We start from the raw sequence: 16508 nt of genomic DNA, 5'->3' as shown, positions 1-16508 counted from the left end.
CATATATATATATTTTTTTCAAAGCATTTATTTCGTTCGGTAAATTCTTCCAGACAAGAATGTTGTTCTGTCTCAATTCACCGTTGAGTTCCACATTTGTTTTGATTACCAACAAATTTGAAACATTGACAATAAAATAAGTCATTCCACAGTCATATAAAAATGTTTTCAGGATAAAGCCAAATTACCTCACATCATATACAGTCAGTTGGTTGGAGGGAAGAGCATTCTTGAGTGTTCAAAAGAAATTAACATAACAGGGGACGAAAAAAAACGAACTTGAGCAAAAACATTTTTCAGAGTTTTTAAACCATTAGCTCCTCCACGTAGTAGCAAGCAACATGGATGTTTTCATCAGCACGTGGTCATACCTTATGAACTCCTTTGCTGATATGCCAGTGTACAAAATGGAAATTTAATGGTCGATTGACAGAATTGGGCCTTAACAAAACACTAACACTATAAAACACTGCCCTTTCGGTTCCAAGCCTCCAGTAAACATTCCCCTGAGTCTCACAGTAGTCCCTCCATCTCCCTCATGAAGGCTTCGTACACCTGGTCCTTGGTCTTCATGTTGGGCGGAGGCACAGCACCCATGTGGGCCGGGTGGCCGGAGCCCATCTGAGCGGCGGAGGCCTGCTGCTTCTGGCCCTGTCCCACCCCCATGCCGTCCTCTCCCCTCCTCCCTCCGCCCTTTTCCATCGGCCCCAGGGCCGCCCCCGGCGCGGGGCCGCTCTTGTCCCTACGCACCCTCAGCGCCGTGGGCACAAAGCGGGTGACCTCCGCTTTCGGGTTGATGATTTGGGGTTTGGCGGAGATGGTGGCTCCGCCGGAGCCGCCGCCTGCCGCCGGGCCACCCCCGCCGGCCGCCACGGAGGTGATGTTGGCGCGCTTCTCTATGGTGGCCGTGTGGTGGTGGCCAGGGGGGTTGCCGCCGACGGAGGGGGGCGCAGCCGTGCCCGGCGGAGGGGGCATCTGCATGACGCCCGGGCGCATGGGCATGGCGGGAGGCGGCATGCCGCCCTGGGGGCCGTCGGGGGCAGGGCCAGCCCCCTTCTGCCTCTGGACGATGCTGGGGGGAGCGCTGAGCACATTGGAGTTGAGGGGGGGAGGGAAGAGGGAGAGCGGAGGGGCCAGGGGACGAGGGGGCCCACCGGCTCTCGGGGGAGGAGGTGGGATACCTGTAGCGAGAGATGAGACACGATTTAACTACGTGTGAAAAACTGTTATTTATTGGTATTCTGGAAGATCTGCACCATTAACTTTAACAATGTGTGGAAGCCTTATTTCTGGATGAGCGGCAGCATAGAGACACATGTTATTATGCTTTTCCTTATTTTCTGTCATATATATATAATGTTACAATGTCGGATGTTCATATAAGATGTGGCCAAAATGTCAACTAATGACAAAGTAATCCCTGTGAGAAAAAAGCTCAGTTGGAAACCTAGCATTCAGACTGCTCTGAACGCTAGGTTTCCAACGTTTTTTTCTACTCTTAGCACAGAGAGCCATACTCCAGGATGTAAACAGAAGTGTGTGCGCACCTACAATACCATTTCTATCACAATGTCCCAAATCAGCGGCAGTACTACTTTATGGCAATATTTTATGCCACAGTGTTATACGTTATCTGCACATGGAAGCGATGTAAACAAACATGGGGGAACATGCCGCTTTGGGAAATTACTCATTGGATGGATTATTTCAACATTTGCCCGTTTGCTACCGCGTCTCCACACACACACACACACACACACACACACACACACACACACGCACACACACACACACACACACACACACACACACACACACACACACACACACCTGGTGGTGCTGGGGGTGGTAGTCTCGGAGGAGGTCCTCGTGGTGGGGGGCCGGGAGGCAGGCCAGGCGGGGGGCCAGGAGGAGGACCGGGGGGCCGGCCGGGCGGGGGTCCGGGTGGTAGCAGACGGGGCATGGGACCACGCAGGCCTCCAGGCATGCCAGGAGGCCTCAAGAATGGAGGCGCGCCTGAGGATGAAATAACTCGAATATGACCTACACTGAACTTAAACTGGACACGAATACTGTTAGAAACATCTGGTTTTATGTTCTCAGGTAGCTCCAAAGAGTCCAGAATCCAGCAGCAGGGGCAGAGAGGGTGCAAATGGCATTTGTTTCCAGTTTGTTGCATCGCATGTAACTAATGACAAACCAACTCACCGGGCGGGGGGCCAGGGGGCGGGCCAGACGGTGGACCAGGAGGCCTCATCGAAGGAGCGGGAGGTGGCCCCAGAGGCGGTGGACCCGTCATCGGTGGACCTTGTAAGTGTGGGGGCCCTGGCTGCGCCCCCATTGGCCCCGCCGGAGGCGGCATACGCTGGTTGGGCATGAGGTGAGATTGGTTGTCTCCAGGCGGACCTTTGTCCTCAATGTCCGAGTTGTCCGATTCATCCGTGTACTCTTCCTCCACCTCCTCTTCTTCCTCCTCTTCGGGGACAGACTGACCTAAAGACAAAAAGGGGTACGTGTCCAACGTGTTAAAAAGAGGGCAAGGTCATAACGCCACTGTGAGGAGGGAAGCTGGAACCAGTTAAAGTGCAGTACCAGCCATCCTAAGCATCATGGCTTGGAGCGGGGTGATGGCCTTCGTCTTCTTCACCACCCTCTTCTTCTTCCTGCCTTCCAGCGGCGCTGCTGGGGGCATGTCTGCAAAACGTACGCTGCGACCTATAAATAAAAAGATAAGAATATATATATATTTAGCGATAAATACACGATGATCAATGGGCTGTTCAAAATGCAAGAAAATCAAACAAAATCCATATGTTACAATTTGTTACAAGTCAAACGGCTCATTTGAAACACTGGCGTTTCAGGCTTTAGGCGTGAATCCACTCTTGTGTGGCTTGTGATAGAAAAATGCAATAATTGAAGCTTGTTCATATAACTTATGCCCACATAACTTGGAGGGTCGCGCTATCCTTTAAATGATTGATCTTGTTATTCTCCAGCTCATAAAGGCCATACCACATTCCTTTGTTCCTCATCTGTGTCTAGAGATCAGGGCTCAACACCAACTTTTAAAAGTGGTTGCCAAGCTGGACACCAGGCATCAACTTTTGGTTGCTGAAACTGAAAATATGGTTGCCATTTTGACTCACCTTATATTGTCTTATATTTCGAGTAATGAAGATACTATTATAGCTGCCCCCTGAAAGTCGACGACTTGAATCATGGGGCGGGACCCGTCAGTGTGCATTACAATAACAGGATAAAACAGATAGAAGCTTACAAAATGCACAGGGATAGCATTTTAACGAGGAATTATAAATAAGAGGAATCTTAAATATTTTGATATGTGTGAAGTTGTGTCCAGTTTGTTGCTGATAGCAAGGGTTTATCTCACCGGCCACCAAGTGGGATTTCCTCAACACAGAGAGAGCCAGAGGCCCGTCCTGATGGGCCGTGTGATGTGATGTGATCTGATGCTATATCAATTCTCAAACGCTCACCGGTGTGTCTCTCGCCTCGGTCCTCCTCGCGCCCCCTCTCATCGTCCACTCTGTCCACGCTCATCCGCCTGTCGCCGTCTCCCCCGTCATCCCTCTCTCCTTCGCTGTCGTCCTCTGAGTCGCTGTCGTCGTCCTCCCCGTCGTCTACGTCCCGGTCACTGTCGCTGCCACTGTCTCGCTCTCGTCCCAGGTCCAGAACAGAGTCCTTCTCCAGGCCGGGGATGCCGGGCTCTGTGTGGGCAGAGAGAACAGACTTCATCACTAAAGACAATCACGTCTTTAAAACATATGTTCATTTATTAATGACAGAGGGAAGAGAAAGGAACTGGAAGAAAAAGACAATGTATAAAAAATCAGATCCAAAAGCAAATGGCGAATTAAAGACAACGTTTAAAAAATCAGATCCACAACCATCGGAAAATATTTTGAGCACCACAATAATGTAGCTGTGGTGTTTGAGTTACTGCAGCTTAATTACTCCATCAGTTATTCACACCGTAGTCATCTCGCAACGACGCTAATCACATCGTATACGAGCTACTAGGGCTACCTATATACAGTATACAAATTAATCTCATTAGGATATACGCTTTTAAATGCATCATCTCGTAAAGTTACCGAACATGTTTACCAGCTACTGCAACGGTTGCAATTTCCTTGGCTGACTCCAATTCCTGATTTTTTGTCTGACCTGCAGATTCTGATTTTGGCCAATTCTGATTTTCATTCAATTGTATGTTCATAACAAAACATTGACTATTAAATATATTTTACACTGTCGTCCGATCATTTTGAGTTTATATCCGTGATCGGAGGAATCAAATCTTCTTATAATTTGGTCTCATTTGGTCACGATTTATTTGTCATTAACGTACAGCAGATATACCATCTGCTGTACATCAATGAAAAATAAATTGTGTGATCTGATCACACTTATGTAGGACAGCTGCACATACGGACTATCACCACAATTTTTAGTTACCATAGTAGTGAGATTTCTGATTTTGACACTGTGTGTTTATAATTGTTCATTATTCACTATGGAAAATTAATAGAACATGAAACTGTCACTGACTTCCAGTAAAATGCAACATGGAACGGTCACTGAGCTCCAATAAAATAGAATATGGGACTGTCACCAAGTTTCAGTATAATGCAACCTGTAAGTGGACACAACATATAAATAACATGGAAATGTCCAGTTCAAACTTCAAATGAAAGTCCCTTCCACTTTTGAGTGCAAATATACCTTTCTACTGTTTTATATGGTACAATGGTATCATTCCAAAAGAAATTGCAATCATTGAATAATAATAAATGGCCGACTCTTCTCACTCTGGTTCAGTGGAGGACTTCCAGTGGGGAAGTCCTCCACTGAAACCAACTAAACAAATCGAACGACTCGTTTGACTGAGTGATTCGTCAAGTGCCGAGTCTCAGAAAAGAGTCAAAAACTTTCATCATGAGCGGAGCTCGTAAACTATCAACAACCAGAGCAGACGCTCCGCCGTAGTGACAGCGCTAGATAAATAACTGATATATCTTCTTTGTTTACCTTGAACTACCTCCAAACAGCCGACATTTTCTTTCTTTCGCTCTCTATTTTGAGTGTCAACTATGCAACTACATTACGTTGGTATTGGTCTTGAGTATCGGAGCATTTTTACGAGTACAGTATATGAGCACAGTATCGGGCGTATAAATTTGACCAGCACAGAATCTGAAAATATATCTGACATTGATCGGCCGATCACTGGTCATGCCTGATCAAGCTTTCGTGCTTGATCATTACTCTCCCACTTTCCATTTTTGTTTTGCTTAATTAAATTACAAATAAATATATAAATATATTATTAATTTCTTTTTGGGGTAGTTTTGGATGGCATTTCATACCTGCCTATTTTGACCAAGAATTGTGTGGTTGGTACACAAAATGTGTGCAGGTTGGCAGGTCTGGATCAATTAGTGATTGATAGGGGTGTGATGATTCTCCAAATCCATGATTCGACTTTTGTTTTTAAGGTCACAATTCGATTAAAAAAAAATATATAATAATAATTCAGCAGTGACGGCTTTGCCGTTGTTAGACTATTCTGTCTCGATTATTAAGCAAAAAAACACTTGTTTCTCAATAAGTAACAATTCCAGTCACACTTTATCATTGTAAATGTTATTTTTTGTAGTAGAATAATTATATCTGTACGCTCTTCTCTCATCTGACTTTTGCCTCCAATTCTACTTATATCACAGCATCATGTTCTGTTTAACATTATCTACATTATTATAGAATCCAAATCATATCCATAACGTTAAGTATTCTAATGAAGCACGTACAGGCGTGAGCCGCACTTCTCACAAGCTGCCAGTTTCTGTTCTGCCCTCTCAAGTGGACAAATTGTAAAATATATCATATTTTATTGAATCAGAGGACACTTTTTCTTAAAATTCGTAGAACGCAAAAGTTCTGCTTCAATGATACACTACGAAGTTTATTTTAAGATAATGTTAAATTAAAGATCACATTCATATTGTCTTGGCGGCCAAGATCCATGTCGGACAATATTATCCACAAAAATACGGGGAGAATGGTGAATCTGCTTGTGATTTTGAAGTTTGAAATCGAACGCCCATTTTGATTTTGAATCGGACTTGTGACACCTAGTGATAAACAATAGAAATTCTATGACACTCGAGTCCATTAGCTCATTTGTCCATACCTGCATCTGTGCCATAGTTGCGTCGAGTCGGGATGCCATACAACGCCAGAACCTGTGGGGGCGGGGGGCCGGGTGGAGGGCCGGGGGGCTTCTTCCCGGGGGGCAAACGTGGGACACCCGCTACAGCTGCCGACACTGGTCCAGAGGACGATAACGGCCCCTTACTGATGGATGGGGAAATGAAATGCATGAATGGCATGCAGGGAAGGAGTTAATTCATTGTTCTCCATTAGAGACATCGAACATCGCTTCCAAGTTTTATATGGCTTTAGGCGTTAAATCTCTTAAATGGATCTCTTACATAAATCTGGAATTGGTATAATAGCAGATACTAGTAAGATCATATTCCTTAATGTTATTCTTCTAAATCATATCTAAATACAATCCAGATAGGAGACATGTGATAAAACCAGGTGTAGAGTGTTGTTCTGTAATGGAACGTAGTTGATCCATGATCCATACGGGTCACCCGCCATGGTTCGGCTTGCATGTGAACCGGGAATCAATTGCAAAATTCAACCATCAAAGCGAAATACAGTTTTAGTGCCGCTGTTACCTATTAAAGTAATAATTCCATAAATCTTGATGCAGAGTTGCAGTGAAAAGAAGATAGAAGTGCAATGATTGGTTCATGCTATGTTGCTGCTACTTTACAACATGTCGTGAATGAGCTGCTGTTTGTCGCCACTATACGTCTGTGCGTCGGCCAAATTGGAGCAGTCAAATAAACAAATACGATGTGTATTGAGAGATGCAGACTTCCAACAAAATCGACTGTAACTTGTTTAATTCTGAACCGATTTTCATGAAATTTGGTTTGTTATAAACGTGAGAAATTGAACATGATACTGGTTTCTTATTGGAATTAAATTCAGTTACTGGGGAAGGATCTAATCATATCTTTTCCATTCACTACCATGTTTAAAGGAAGAAGGTATCATGCATGCCTCATATTGCACTTTAATTTAACAATTGAGTATTGAATATTTTATATATTTTAAGATTTAATTTGGACATTGGACATATTGAATGTTGTTTTCATTTAAGACCATGGGCAAAAGTTCCTTGCTTAAATTGTTTTACAGAATAAATGCAAAGCAAAGTTATATTTGTCTCCCTTTCTTTTTTTTTTTTTCCCTGATCCGATCCGTGACTCAAAGCGTTGATACAGTCCGAACCGTTGGTTTGTTTCGTTGCACACCTAGGAGAGTGTGGCAGTGCAGTTGCACCACAGCATAACAGATATCTCAGAAGAAAAGGCAAAGCATGCAGCTCACCCAAACGTAGTGCTTTTCTTCAGAATGGAGGGAGGCTGTGCCCCGGGTAGCGGGATGTCCTGGATCAGGATACTGGACGGAGCATGAGGCATCTCTGGCAGCGGGATACTGTCCACCTCCACCGACTCAGCATTCTGAAAAACAATAACACAGGGGGTAAGAGAGATTTATGACAGAGAATTTTAACACGGACAATAATAAAAAGGGTTTGGCTCAGTGACGCGCCAACCTTGACTGAATCGAAGTAGAGCGACAGTTGCCCTCGCTTGGTCTCGTAGTCCAGCTCCAGCTTGCGGAGCTCCTTGTAGGTCTCGGGGTTCTCGCGCTCATACAGACGGACGATGCGCTCGAACGTCTCCCTCAGCTTCTTCCTCTTGTCTCGCAACACTTTCTCATTCAGCAATGGCTGCTGCACTGGGTTGAACTCTGATGAGGTAGCAAAAGTACAAGTGCAAAATCAGCCTCTGAGTGTTTGAAGTATGCGGGATCTGGGACATAGTTAAAGGAGAACTTTGCTTTTTTTTTTAACCTAAAACCATTGCTTTCGATTGCTGGGAGTCAACCTGAGTGATTGGCTGGCTGTAAACATTTAATTCACTAAATTCAAATTAACATTGGGAACTGGGATCTTGTGCTCATAATGTAACAAGCCTTTTAATAATGTCACATTACGTCTTCCAACAAAAGTCAGGATTAACTTTCTTTTTGGAATCCAGATTCTGATTTGAAAACCACAGCAGATGTGCAAACCACACACTCACCCATTTCATCCAGCTTTTCCATGTCCTTGATTATTTGTCTGGGATCCTTCATCTTCAGCACAGCAGCTCTCACCATCATCCTCTGCTTCTTGTTCTGGAAGGAGAATGCAAGGCAAGAAAACAAACTAAATGCAAAATGCAGTAGCGTAGGCGGATGGGATTCATTAAGATTGTAGAAATAAATCATCTCTTTTAATCTAATTTCAAAACACATACCTTTTTCAACTCCCGCTTCCTGGCCTCTTTTCCTATAGAAGACAAATGTAAACAGAGGAAAGTTATGTACCGACAACAACAACAAGGCAAGATACTGTGTTGCTCCTCTACAGATACTTGGTTGGTTGTACTTACTGGCCTGGTCGGTGGGATTCATGAACTTCCCACTCTTGGTGGAGGAGGTTGAACGTCGCCCCATGGTGACGGCGCGTCTCCTTCACCCTGATAAATAAAGAGACAAATGAATGTTAAGATCATCACTTCAAGCTGTAACATACATACAAAACATTATGCTAATGAAGAAATAAACCAATATGTTTATTCGATTGTGCAGAACGAGCGATCTACAATCGCTATTCTGAATAGTGTACTACCTGCACCCAGAATACGACAATACACGGCGATGCAGTGTTTAGCTATTATACTAGACATTGTTGGAGGAAACTTGCAGAACACATCAGGCTTTCACCCAATACCTACACCTTTTAAATCCAGACTCAAACATTTGTCATTTGCCAACGCTTTTCAGATCATAAGGATGTTTTGAATTCCATTTATTATCTGCCTTTTTGACAGCTTTTAGATTTGTATCCCTAAGCGTCTAGTAACAGTGGTATTGAGCTTCTAGTTGGGGTTCAGTCCTAAGAGGGTACCACATTTGAATGTGTCGACCTGTACTAAATTGCACTTCAATGTCTTTATTATTGAACATCATGTTTTTTTAGCTTTTTATGCCCTGTCTATGTCTTATGTGAAGGACTTTGTTACCCTTGTGTATGAAATGTGCCACACAAAAACAAATGCCTTGCATTAAATGCAGACAGCATCAGTACATAGGTCAGGTAGTTCAGACAACAGTTTAGGCTAGGTCTAAAAAACATTGGTTCTATTGGATTTTGGAGGGATTAAGAAAAACAAGGGTTTACAAGTTTTACGACAGACTGAGACAAACATGGTGCTCAAAAGAGCGCTACAGGTCTTTTTTGCCGCAATAAGACCTGGCCTGTCCTGTCCTGCCAGACAGGACTCATGTTTTAACTTCATATTTTGCCATACTGTAGGTATTGTACTTCTATAACTAGCGTATGCAAATGTAGGCAAACTAGCATCATTTCCTACTTCTGTGTGCATTGTTGACGCAGAGATATTTTTTTTTATACTTCTTAGTTTTATTGCATGTGGCCATTTTTTGTGTTTTATATTCTTATTGCCTATTTGATGTGAGCTGCTGTAACACCGCGATTTTCCTCCGGCAATGCATCATGTATCTATCTGTCTATCTACCCCAAGAGGCTACTTAGCCATGCAGCTAACACTTTAGCACAGGTGTCCGAATTTACCTTTTCCCGAAGAAATCGCTAGAGCGCAATGCCCTCAAAACACGCTTATTTGACGCAGAAACTGAAGCACAAACTAAAGCCGAACTTGTCCGAATAGGGTCATTCAAACTATTCCACGGAGGGAAATCGACCACTCGGCTAGTTGTCCGCCATGTTTACGCTGCCGCGAGCTGGACCGGAAGAGCTGATTTCAGCGTCAGCCAAAACTAGTCGACCGAAACATGTGTGGTGACCCCTAGTGGCCAACAGCGGACACGCTGCATGCACGGGGCATAAGTTGGTATTTTATAGTGTTCCTTGCATTATCGATTATGTCGAACTAAATTCTTCTTCTTCTTCTTCTTCTTCTTCTTCTTCTTCTTCTTCATCACTATTATTATTATTATTATTATTATTATTATTATTATTATTATTATTATTAGCGGTCCAGCCCCCAGGATTTGGGGATTTGGGCATTTTTAGGGCTAAAATGGTCTGGAACAGGGCAACCACTGGACAAACGAAACACAGTTGAGGTGTCGTTAGAACCGGGACCTCGAAGACATCTTGCGGTTAAAGTTCCATCCATACCGATTCACATACTGAGCAGGAATTAGTGAAAAACCGACGGATTTGACCGGAAGTCGCCCGACATTCGTGCATCGTCGACACGGCAACCTTTTAAAACCTCCGGTTGGGTCGTGGACTGGGATTAGTTTGTGGAGTGAGGCGCTTTGTGTCATCATCAACTAATTCGCTGTATGTGCAGGTTGTGGCAGCGAACGTCCATTCGCACCGTGCGAGCTACATGGCGTAGGCTGCATCGCTCTGCAGTGGTTGCAGGCTGCATGTGTGTATGTGTGTTTGTGTGCGTGTGCGTGTGCGTGTGTGTGTGTGTGTGTGTGTGTGTGTGTCGTCTTACCTGCTTGATTTCGCTGGGGAATTTCATTTGATATTTTATTATTTTGCCCTATTTGTAAGCATAAACACATTCTCTTCGCATCCATCCAGTCCAAGAAAACAGAAAACAGTCAAAACATATTCCTGGTTTGTGTCCTCACACATGAGGTTCACTTGCAGCTCCAGAGCAACGGGTTCGACTCGTGTCCATTTTTATTTGAGTCACGAAAGTTTAAAAAGTTGATAAAATGTCTCTGACCGACATGCGGTGTTGAATCCGTTTGAATGGAACCGTGTTATTGGGAACTTCCACGCAGAATGATTTCCTTCCACAGAGACACCGTGAGGCAGGACTCTATGCAATACAGGTTAAGATAAAGATAAAGTCATAAAACGCAACAAGTGTATCCTTGTAGTGGTAATTCTGCGTGTCAGCAGGACTCGCGTCGGTCATTACGTGAGCCGATGCTGGGTTAGTTGGAAAGTCGTTTTAGTCGTATTGCTGATGTAAAGAGGAGTGACGGCACCACCTGATGCTACGTTCCACGGGAACTAAGAGTGTCGAGACGACTGCTGCAGCTACGGACACGGTTGAGGTCTCGTTAGAACCGGGACGTCGCAGACATCTAGTGGTTCAAATTCATGCAAATCGATCCACATATGGAGCAGAAATGAGTGAAAAACCGACCAAATTTGACCGTGAGTAGCTGAACTTTCGTGCATCACCGTCGCGCCAAGTTTGTAAACTTCCGGTCTGGTAATGGAGCGAGATGAGTTTTTGGAGTAAGATGTTTTGTGACATCATCATCCAATTTGCGATAAATGTGTAGGTTGTGGCTACGAACGTCCATTCGCGTGTGTGGTAGGGATGTAACGGTATGCAATGTCATGGTTCGTTATCTACCAAAATAATGCGGTATACGGTATTTCACAGGATTAACTCTCCTATTTATGAAACCGGGCACAGCATGGGAAGGCGCTTGTCGGGGCTTTCAAACTCACAGAAGAGGCTAAATAAGCGACATATATATCAAAATCCCACTTATTTGCAAAATTGAAGACGTCAACTTTAATTCACCTCACCTTATGTTGCCGCCGCACGGTAGCAGATGGCCAAATCCTGTAATAATTCATCCAATGAGTAATTTCCCGAAGCCCTGTTCCGCTATGTTTGTTTACACTTGCTCCCATGCACGCACAAGTAATCGCTAACCTAAGCTAAACTAACCTAAGCTAAGCTCACCTAAGCACCGTGTCGTAAAATATTGCCGTAAAACGGTTCTGCCGCTGTCATGGTGAACAAGGATGGTGGAAGGCGTCTGCTAAGGTGAGGGTGATTTAAAGTTTACATCTTCAGTTTTGCAGCATAAATCTATACCATGGGCACGGTATTACATGGAAAGGCTTATGGTTCAGAACCATGGTTGCTTGATACCGCGGTATACCTTAAAACCGTACACCCTCACATCCCAGGTGCGTGGAAAAGACTCATCGTCGTTACCAACTGCGTGAGGCGATGCTGCGTTCAAAGGAAACTCTGAAAATGTAACTTGTTTTAGACTCTAGAATTTTGAATTGGTGTCGACAATGGACCCTGTGTATTGCTGCTTGCAGCTATATTAAATATTATTATTATGATTACACAAACGGATCCTGGGCCCAATTACCGAGACCCGGCACACGTGTGGCTGCTCAAACCACACTACCCCCACACCTTCTTTGTGTATGTATGTAATGTAATAAATAGAAAAATAATTTAAGAAATGTGTTATGTGCCAGGTTCCCTTTATCTAATACAATACCTTATCTAAAGAGAGTAATACCAGAGGTAATCAGAAAGTGGGCAAATACTTTTCCACGGTTGAAGGTTCACTGTGTTTGTGCATTTATTTTCCAGTGCTGTCTTATCATACCGTCTTTGTCTTATTATAAACTTTGGCATCTGTGGCTGTTTAAAAAACAAGAGCATGATAGCCTATGAACATTAATTAGATATCAGAGTGCACTACACGGCTGCAGAGGAATCCTTTATACATTGTAATTGCATGAATTCAGTATGTATGTAATGAAAAACAAGAAGATTTTTTACTACATTTTATTTAATATCATCAAACTACACTACAGAATGGATTTTTATAGGAGACAACAGTATGAAAGTGTCTCTATTTTTTAAATGGTTATTATTATTGTTATTGTAGTTCCACATTGCTCCTTTATAATACACACCCTTCCAATTTCCCATTTTATTTTTTTTCAATAACCTTCAGCTATGTATGCTATTGCAAAAAAAAAAAAAAAAGGTCAATCATATCCTTATGCGTTGAAATCTTGTCTCTAAGCTGATTTATTATAGAAAGACATTTCTGGTTGAAGTGGTTGGACGTCTAGTAGGGGATTGGTCCGTAGTGGGCTGTGTAGGCCGCGATAATTCCAGATGTGTCCATCATGTGCTCACAAGCAATGTTTGCCTCACACACCTCGCTCAGGCTTAGAGAGAGGGAGTAAAAAAAAAAAGGGGGGGGGGGGGACAATGATGCAATAGATTAATGTAATTTATTTGATATCCGACATGACAGAGCCATGGGAAAGTAGTTTGGGTTACCTTTCCAGCTGGGCAAGGGTCAGTTCTGTGGCTCTCTTCTGTCTCACCACGGTGGCGGCCTGCTCTCGCTCCACAAACACACCTGTGCACCACGCACATGTACACTAATGACACTGTCTGTGTATATGGTACAGACATTGAACACTTCTCAAAAGCATCAATGGAATCGATTACTTGTCTGTATTACAGGGATTAATAAAGTGTTATCTTATCATTATGACCTCCCATGATTTAGCTACTGTACCGTGGGAGGTCTACAACAACAACAACCAAAAACACTAGAAATTGTGAAAAAGTTTATAGTAATTTTTTTCTTTGGTTGCCTTATTTTTTCGGTGTTGCTTGTTAGATTTTTTTTTTGTGTTTACTTTTATAGCTTATTCTTACCCTGTTTTTGATTTCTTTTATTATTCTACTTTGTAAATGCATTTTACTTGTTTGCTTAGCTGTTATTGTTACTATTTGATGGCCTTCTAGTAATGTAATGCTATACAAATAAAGGTTATTATTATTATTATTATTATTATTATTATTATTATTATCATTATTATCATTATTATCATTATAATTATGATACCACAGAGACATTTGATAAAGTTTTGCCCTATTTTCCATCTGAAAGGAGAGAATTTAAAAAAAGGAAAAAAATGCAATAAACCTAAAAATGAATTATAAACAATAAACCTCTTAAAGGGCCCTGGAAAGTCTCTGCCCCCCCAGCTTGAGAACTGCTAATATCGCTAAACAAATAACTCTCTTGTGCTTTTCAACAAGTCGTTTTTTTTTTTTAATGAATCCCAAAAATGAATATAAACTGCAGTAAAATACAATTACAAATGTACAGCACAATCGCAATTACCTTCCTGAGCAGGGTTGTCACCGGCAGGTTGGGAGCCTGCAGAGGTAGAGGCATCTGCATTACACCGGGGGGGAAAGCGAGAAGAAATTATGATTTATTATTTACAATTTGAATATGTGCCAGTCTAAACCGTCCAAGTCAATTTAAATCCTCCCATCCTGCACTTGTTGCAAATTGCTTCTGTCTTTATATTCAAAGGCAGAAGCAATTAGAAATAGGCTGCCTCACTGCTGCTGTGGCACAAAAATTGGGGATTACTAAAGTTCCATCTTACAACGTTAAAGGCATTTAATGGCATAAAAGACGAATAAAGCCTTTTCATAATACAGTACCTTCATTTCTGTCACTGTCATCAATTTTGTCATGTCCTACCTGAAGTCAGACACAGGACTGCCAGGGTACAGAGAATGACGATTGCCACGGTCTTCATCTTTCTGCTTCTCAAAGTTCCTCTTCTTTCTCCTTCTTCTATCTCTCTCTTTCTCTATCTCTCTCGCCTCTCACACACATATGTACAAACATGTACTGGATTTATAGATGTGGCCCACGCCGGGACCAGAGTCTGTGATTGGTCAGGGAATCATGTATCATAACACCCACATGGGACACAGAAATCCAGACCTCCAAAAGGAAATAAATCAAAACAGGATAATACGGGAGAATACTGTGCATACGTCTACAAGTTTAAATATAGATAGATAGATAGATAGATGAGAAAATTATAGAAATATGATATAACATCATAAACCTGAAAAAATGACACAAAAATTGAAAGATTGCCAATGTACAGTCAACCTAAAAAATAGAAGTATTCGGCAATGTATAATAAACATAACAATTGTATTTAAATTAGGCAATAGGTACAATAAACCAAAAATTAATAATAAAAAATAAAACTGTATCTACCACTCACACTGTGACAAAAGTGGGAAATGATGCAAGTTTGCATAAATATACTGTACATGAAATAAAATGCCATAATTTGAAAATGTGTTTACATTGGTAATACCAGTGCATTTTTTATTGAATATGAATTGATGTTTCCAATCTGTGTTGTGTGTTGTCAATGACTTATATATTAGTTCCCTTTCCTATTTCTATGACAAAACAAACACACACACACACACACACACACACACACACACACACACACACACACACACACACACACACACACACACACACACACACACACACACACACACACACACACACACACACACAGACATACTACTTTGTATGGACTTTGTATAGGACTATCTGTTCAATGAATCAAATAAATTAAATAAATTAGTAAACAACTGTATAAAGTTAAGTACAACATTTATTTTATGTGCATGTGCAATACCTGGAGACTACCTGTAGAGGTCAGAGTTAACCCTATCCTTTTATCTAGGAGGAACACAGGAAAGTGTGTAAAATCATATTTTTTGGAAAATTCAAAAGATGCTTCTGAAATTGCAGAAGAGTTATTCAAAACGACCAAAATAATTAACGAACATATTTCCAGGCAAAATAACCTGATATCCTGCAAAGATACACCTTGAGCTACAACTGCTCTTTTCACCCACTAACACAAAAAGTATGTTATTTTTGATTTTATCGGTCAGTATGTAAATAGGTCTGGGATGAATACCATATCCATTGCAGCAGCAGAGGTGTTGTCCCGGAGCGCAAATACAAATTAGATTTTCAAACGTGGCAACTCAAGCGCAACATGCAAAATTCATGAAGGGTCGATTCGTTAATCAAGGCCGTACGCTGCAGAAAGCATCTCTCTTCTCTCATTGTTATTCCCTTCTGCTTCCCTTGCACTTTCCTGCAGCTGGACATTTGGAAATCGGACCGTCCGGGGCCTGGTATTACACAGGCTGTAATTTCACTGTCTGGTTCAGTTCTGTTGCTGGGCTCAGACTTCAGGCTTTCCGCCTAGCTACAGCCTTTCGTTACTGGGCTCGGTTTTCAGTTTTGGCCTCGTTTTGACATAAAACAACAAACTTTCGCTGCGACGCTCCCTTTTTGACGTTCCCCGTGCACTGTCCTGACCTGCCTTTTCCCACCGCGCAGAAACTCATCTCACTGAATTTGTTCCTTTTAGGAGGAATTCTAACCATAACCCTAACCCTTAACTTTAACCCCCTAACCCTAACCCTTCCTACAGGGTCTCGCGGGTAGGATTCCTGGTTTTCACCCACATGGCCTGGAACCATACGATAACTTTTTCACCGGCCTTTTCTTCTTTTTATCTTTATCTTCAGGTTTATTTAATTATACTGGTCGAAACACATAGGAAGTGGTGAACCCTCAGTATAGCAGCGACAAGTGCATTCTCCACCCAACAATGGGTAAACTCATCC

The 16508-nt window shown here is 42.4% G+C and overlaps 2 protein-coding genes across 2 annotated transcripts; both read right to left on the bottom strand.

The window, feature by feature from the left end:
- Nucleotides 1–45: 45 nt before the first annotated feature.
- wbp11 (WW domain binding protein 11) lies at nucleotides 46–9956 on the bottom strand. The gene is made up of 12 exons (XM_080009652.1): nucleotides 9812–9956; nucleotides 8607–8693; nucleotides 8472–8503; nucleotides 8256–8349; nucleotides 7724–7920; nucleotides 7495–7628; nucleotides 6218–6381; nucleotides 3501–3731; nucleotides 2593–2715; nucleotides 2209–2493; nucleotides 1831–2016; nucleotides 46–1181 (listed from the first exon to the last, which is right to left on the bottom strand). Exons 2-12 carry the CDS (start codon nucleotides 8668–8670, stop codon nucleotides 514–516), a joined length of 2178 nt encoding a protein of 725 aa, XP_079865778.1. The 5' UTR covers nucleotides 8671–8693; nucleotides 9812–9956; the 3' UTR covers nucleotides 46–513.
- Nucleotides 9957–12973: 3017 nt separating this feature from the next.
- Nucleotides 12974–14651, bottom strand: bglap (bone gamma-carboxyglutamate (gla) protein). Its single transcript, XM_080009794.1, has 4 exons — nucleotides 14524–14651; nucleotides 14152–14205; nucleotides 13293–13374; nucleotides 12974–13177 (listed from the first exon to the last, which is right to left on the bottom strand). The coding sequence occupies exons 1-4, from the start codon at nucleotides 14579–14581 to the stop codon at nucleotides 13075–13077; spliced, it is 297 nt and encodes a 98-aa protein (XP_079865920.1). The 5' UTR covers nucleotides 14582–14651; the 3' UTR covers nucleotides 12974–13074.
- Between the last annotated feature and the right edge of the window lie 1857 nt (nucleotides 14652–16508).

This window comes from Zeus faber (assembly GCF_960531495.2).
Source record: "Zeus faber genome assembly, chromosome: 11".
NCBI classification, from domain to species: domain Eukaryota; kingdom Metazoa; phylum Chordata; class Actinopteri; order Zeiformes; family Zeidae; genus Zeus; species Zeus faber.
This window is presented reverse-complemented; position numbering and strand designations above follow the sequence as displayed.

What these genes read in the sequence shown, in the direction of transcription:
- wbp11 (XM_080009652.1), bottom strand. Translation starts at nt 8,670, where the DNA reads ATGGGGCGACGTTCAACCTCCTCCACCAAGAGTGGGAAGTTCATGAAT. An exon ending in GGAAGCGGGAGTTGAAAAAG is followed by an intron (nt 8,350 to 8,471) that starts GTATGTGTTTTG and finishes TTCTCCTTCCAG; the next exon opens with AACAAGAAGCAGAGGATGAT. An exon ending in CCGAGGCGAGAGACACACCG is followed by an intron (nt 2,716 to 3,500) that starts GTGAGCGTTTGA and finishes TTTTATTTATAG; the next exon opens with GTCGCAGCGTACGTTTTGCA.
- bglap (XM_080009794.1), bottom strand. Translation starts at nt 14,581, where the DNA reads ATGAAGACCGTGGCAATCGTCATTCTCTGTACCCTGGCAGTCCTGTGT. An exon ending in AGTCCTGTGTCTGACTTCAG is followed by an intron (nt 14,206 to 14,523) that starts GTAGGACATGAC and finishes GGTGTAATGCAG; the next exon opens with ATGCCTCTACCTCTGCAGGC. An exon ending in TGACAACCCTGCTCAGGAAG is followed by an intron (nt 13,375 to 14,151) that starts GTAATTGCGATT and finishes CGTGGTGCACAG; the next exon opens with GTGTGTTTGTGGAGCGAGAG.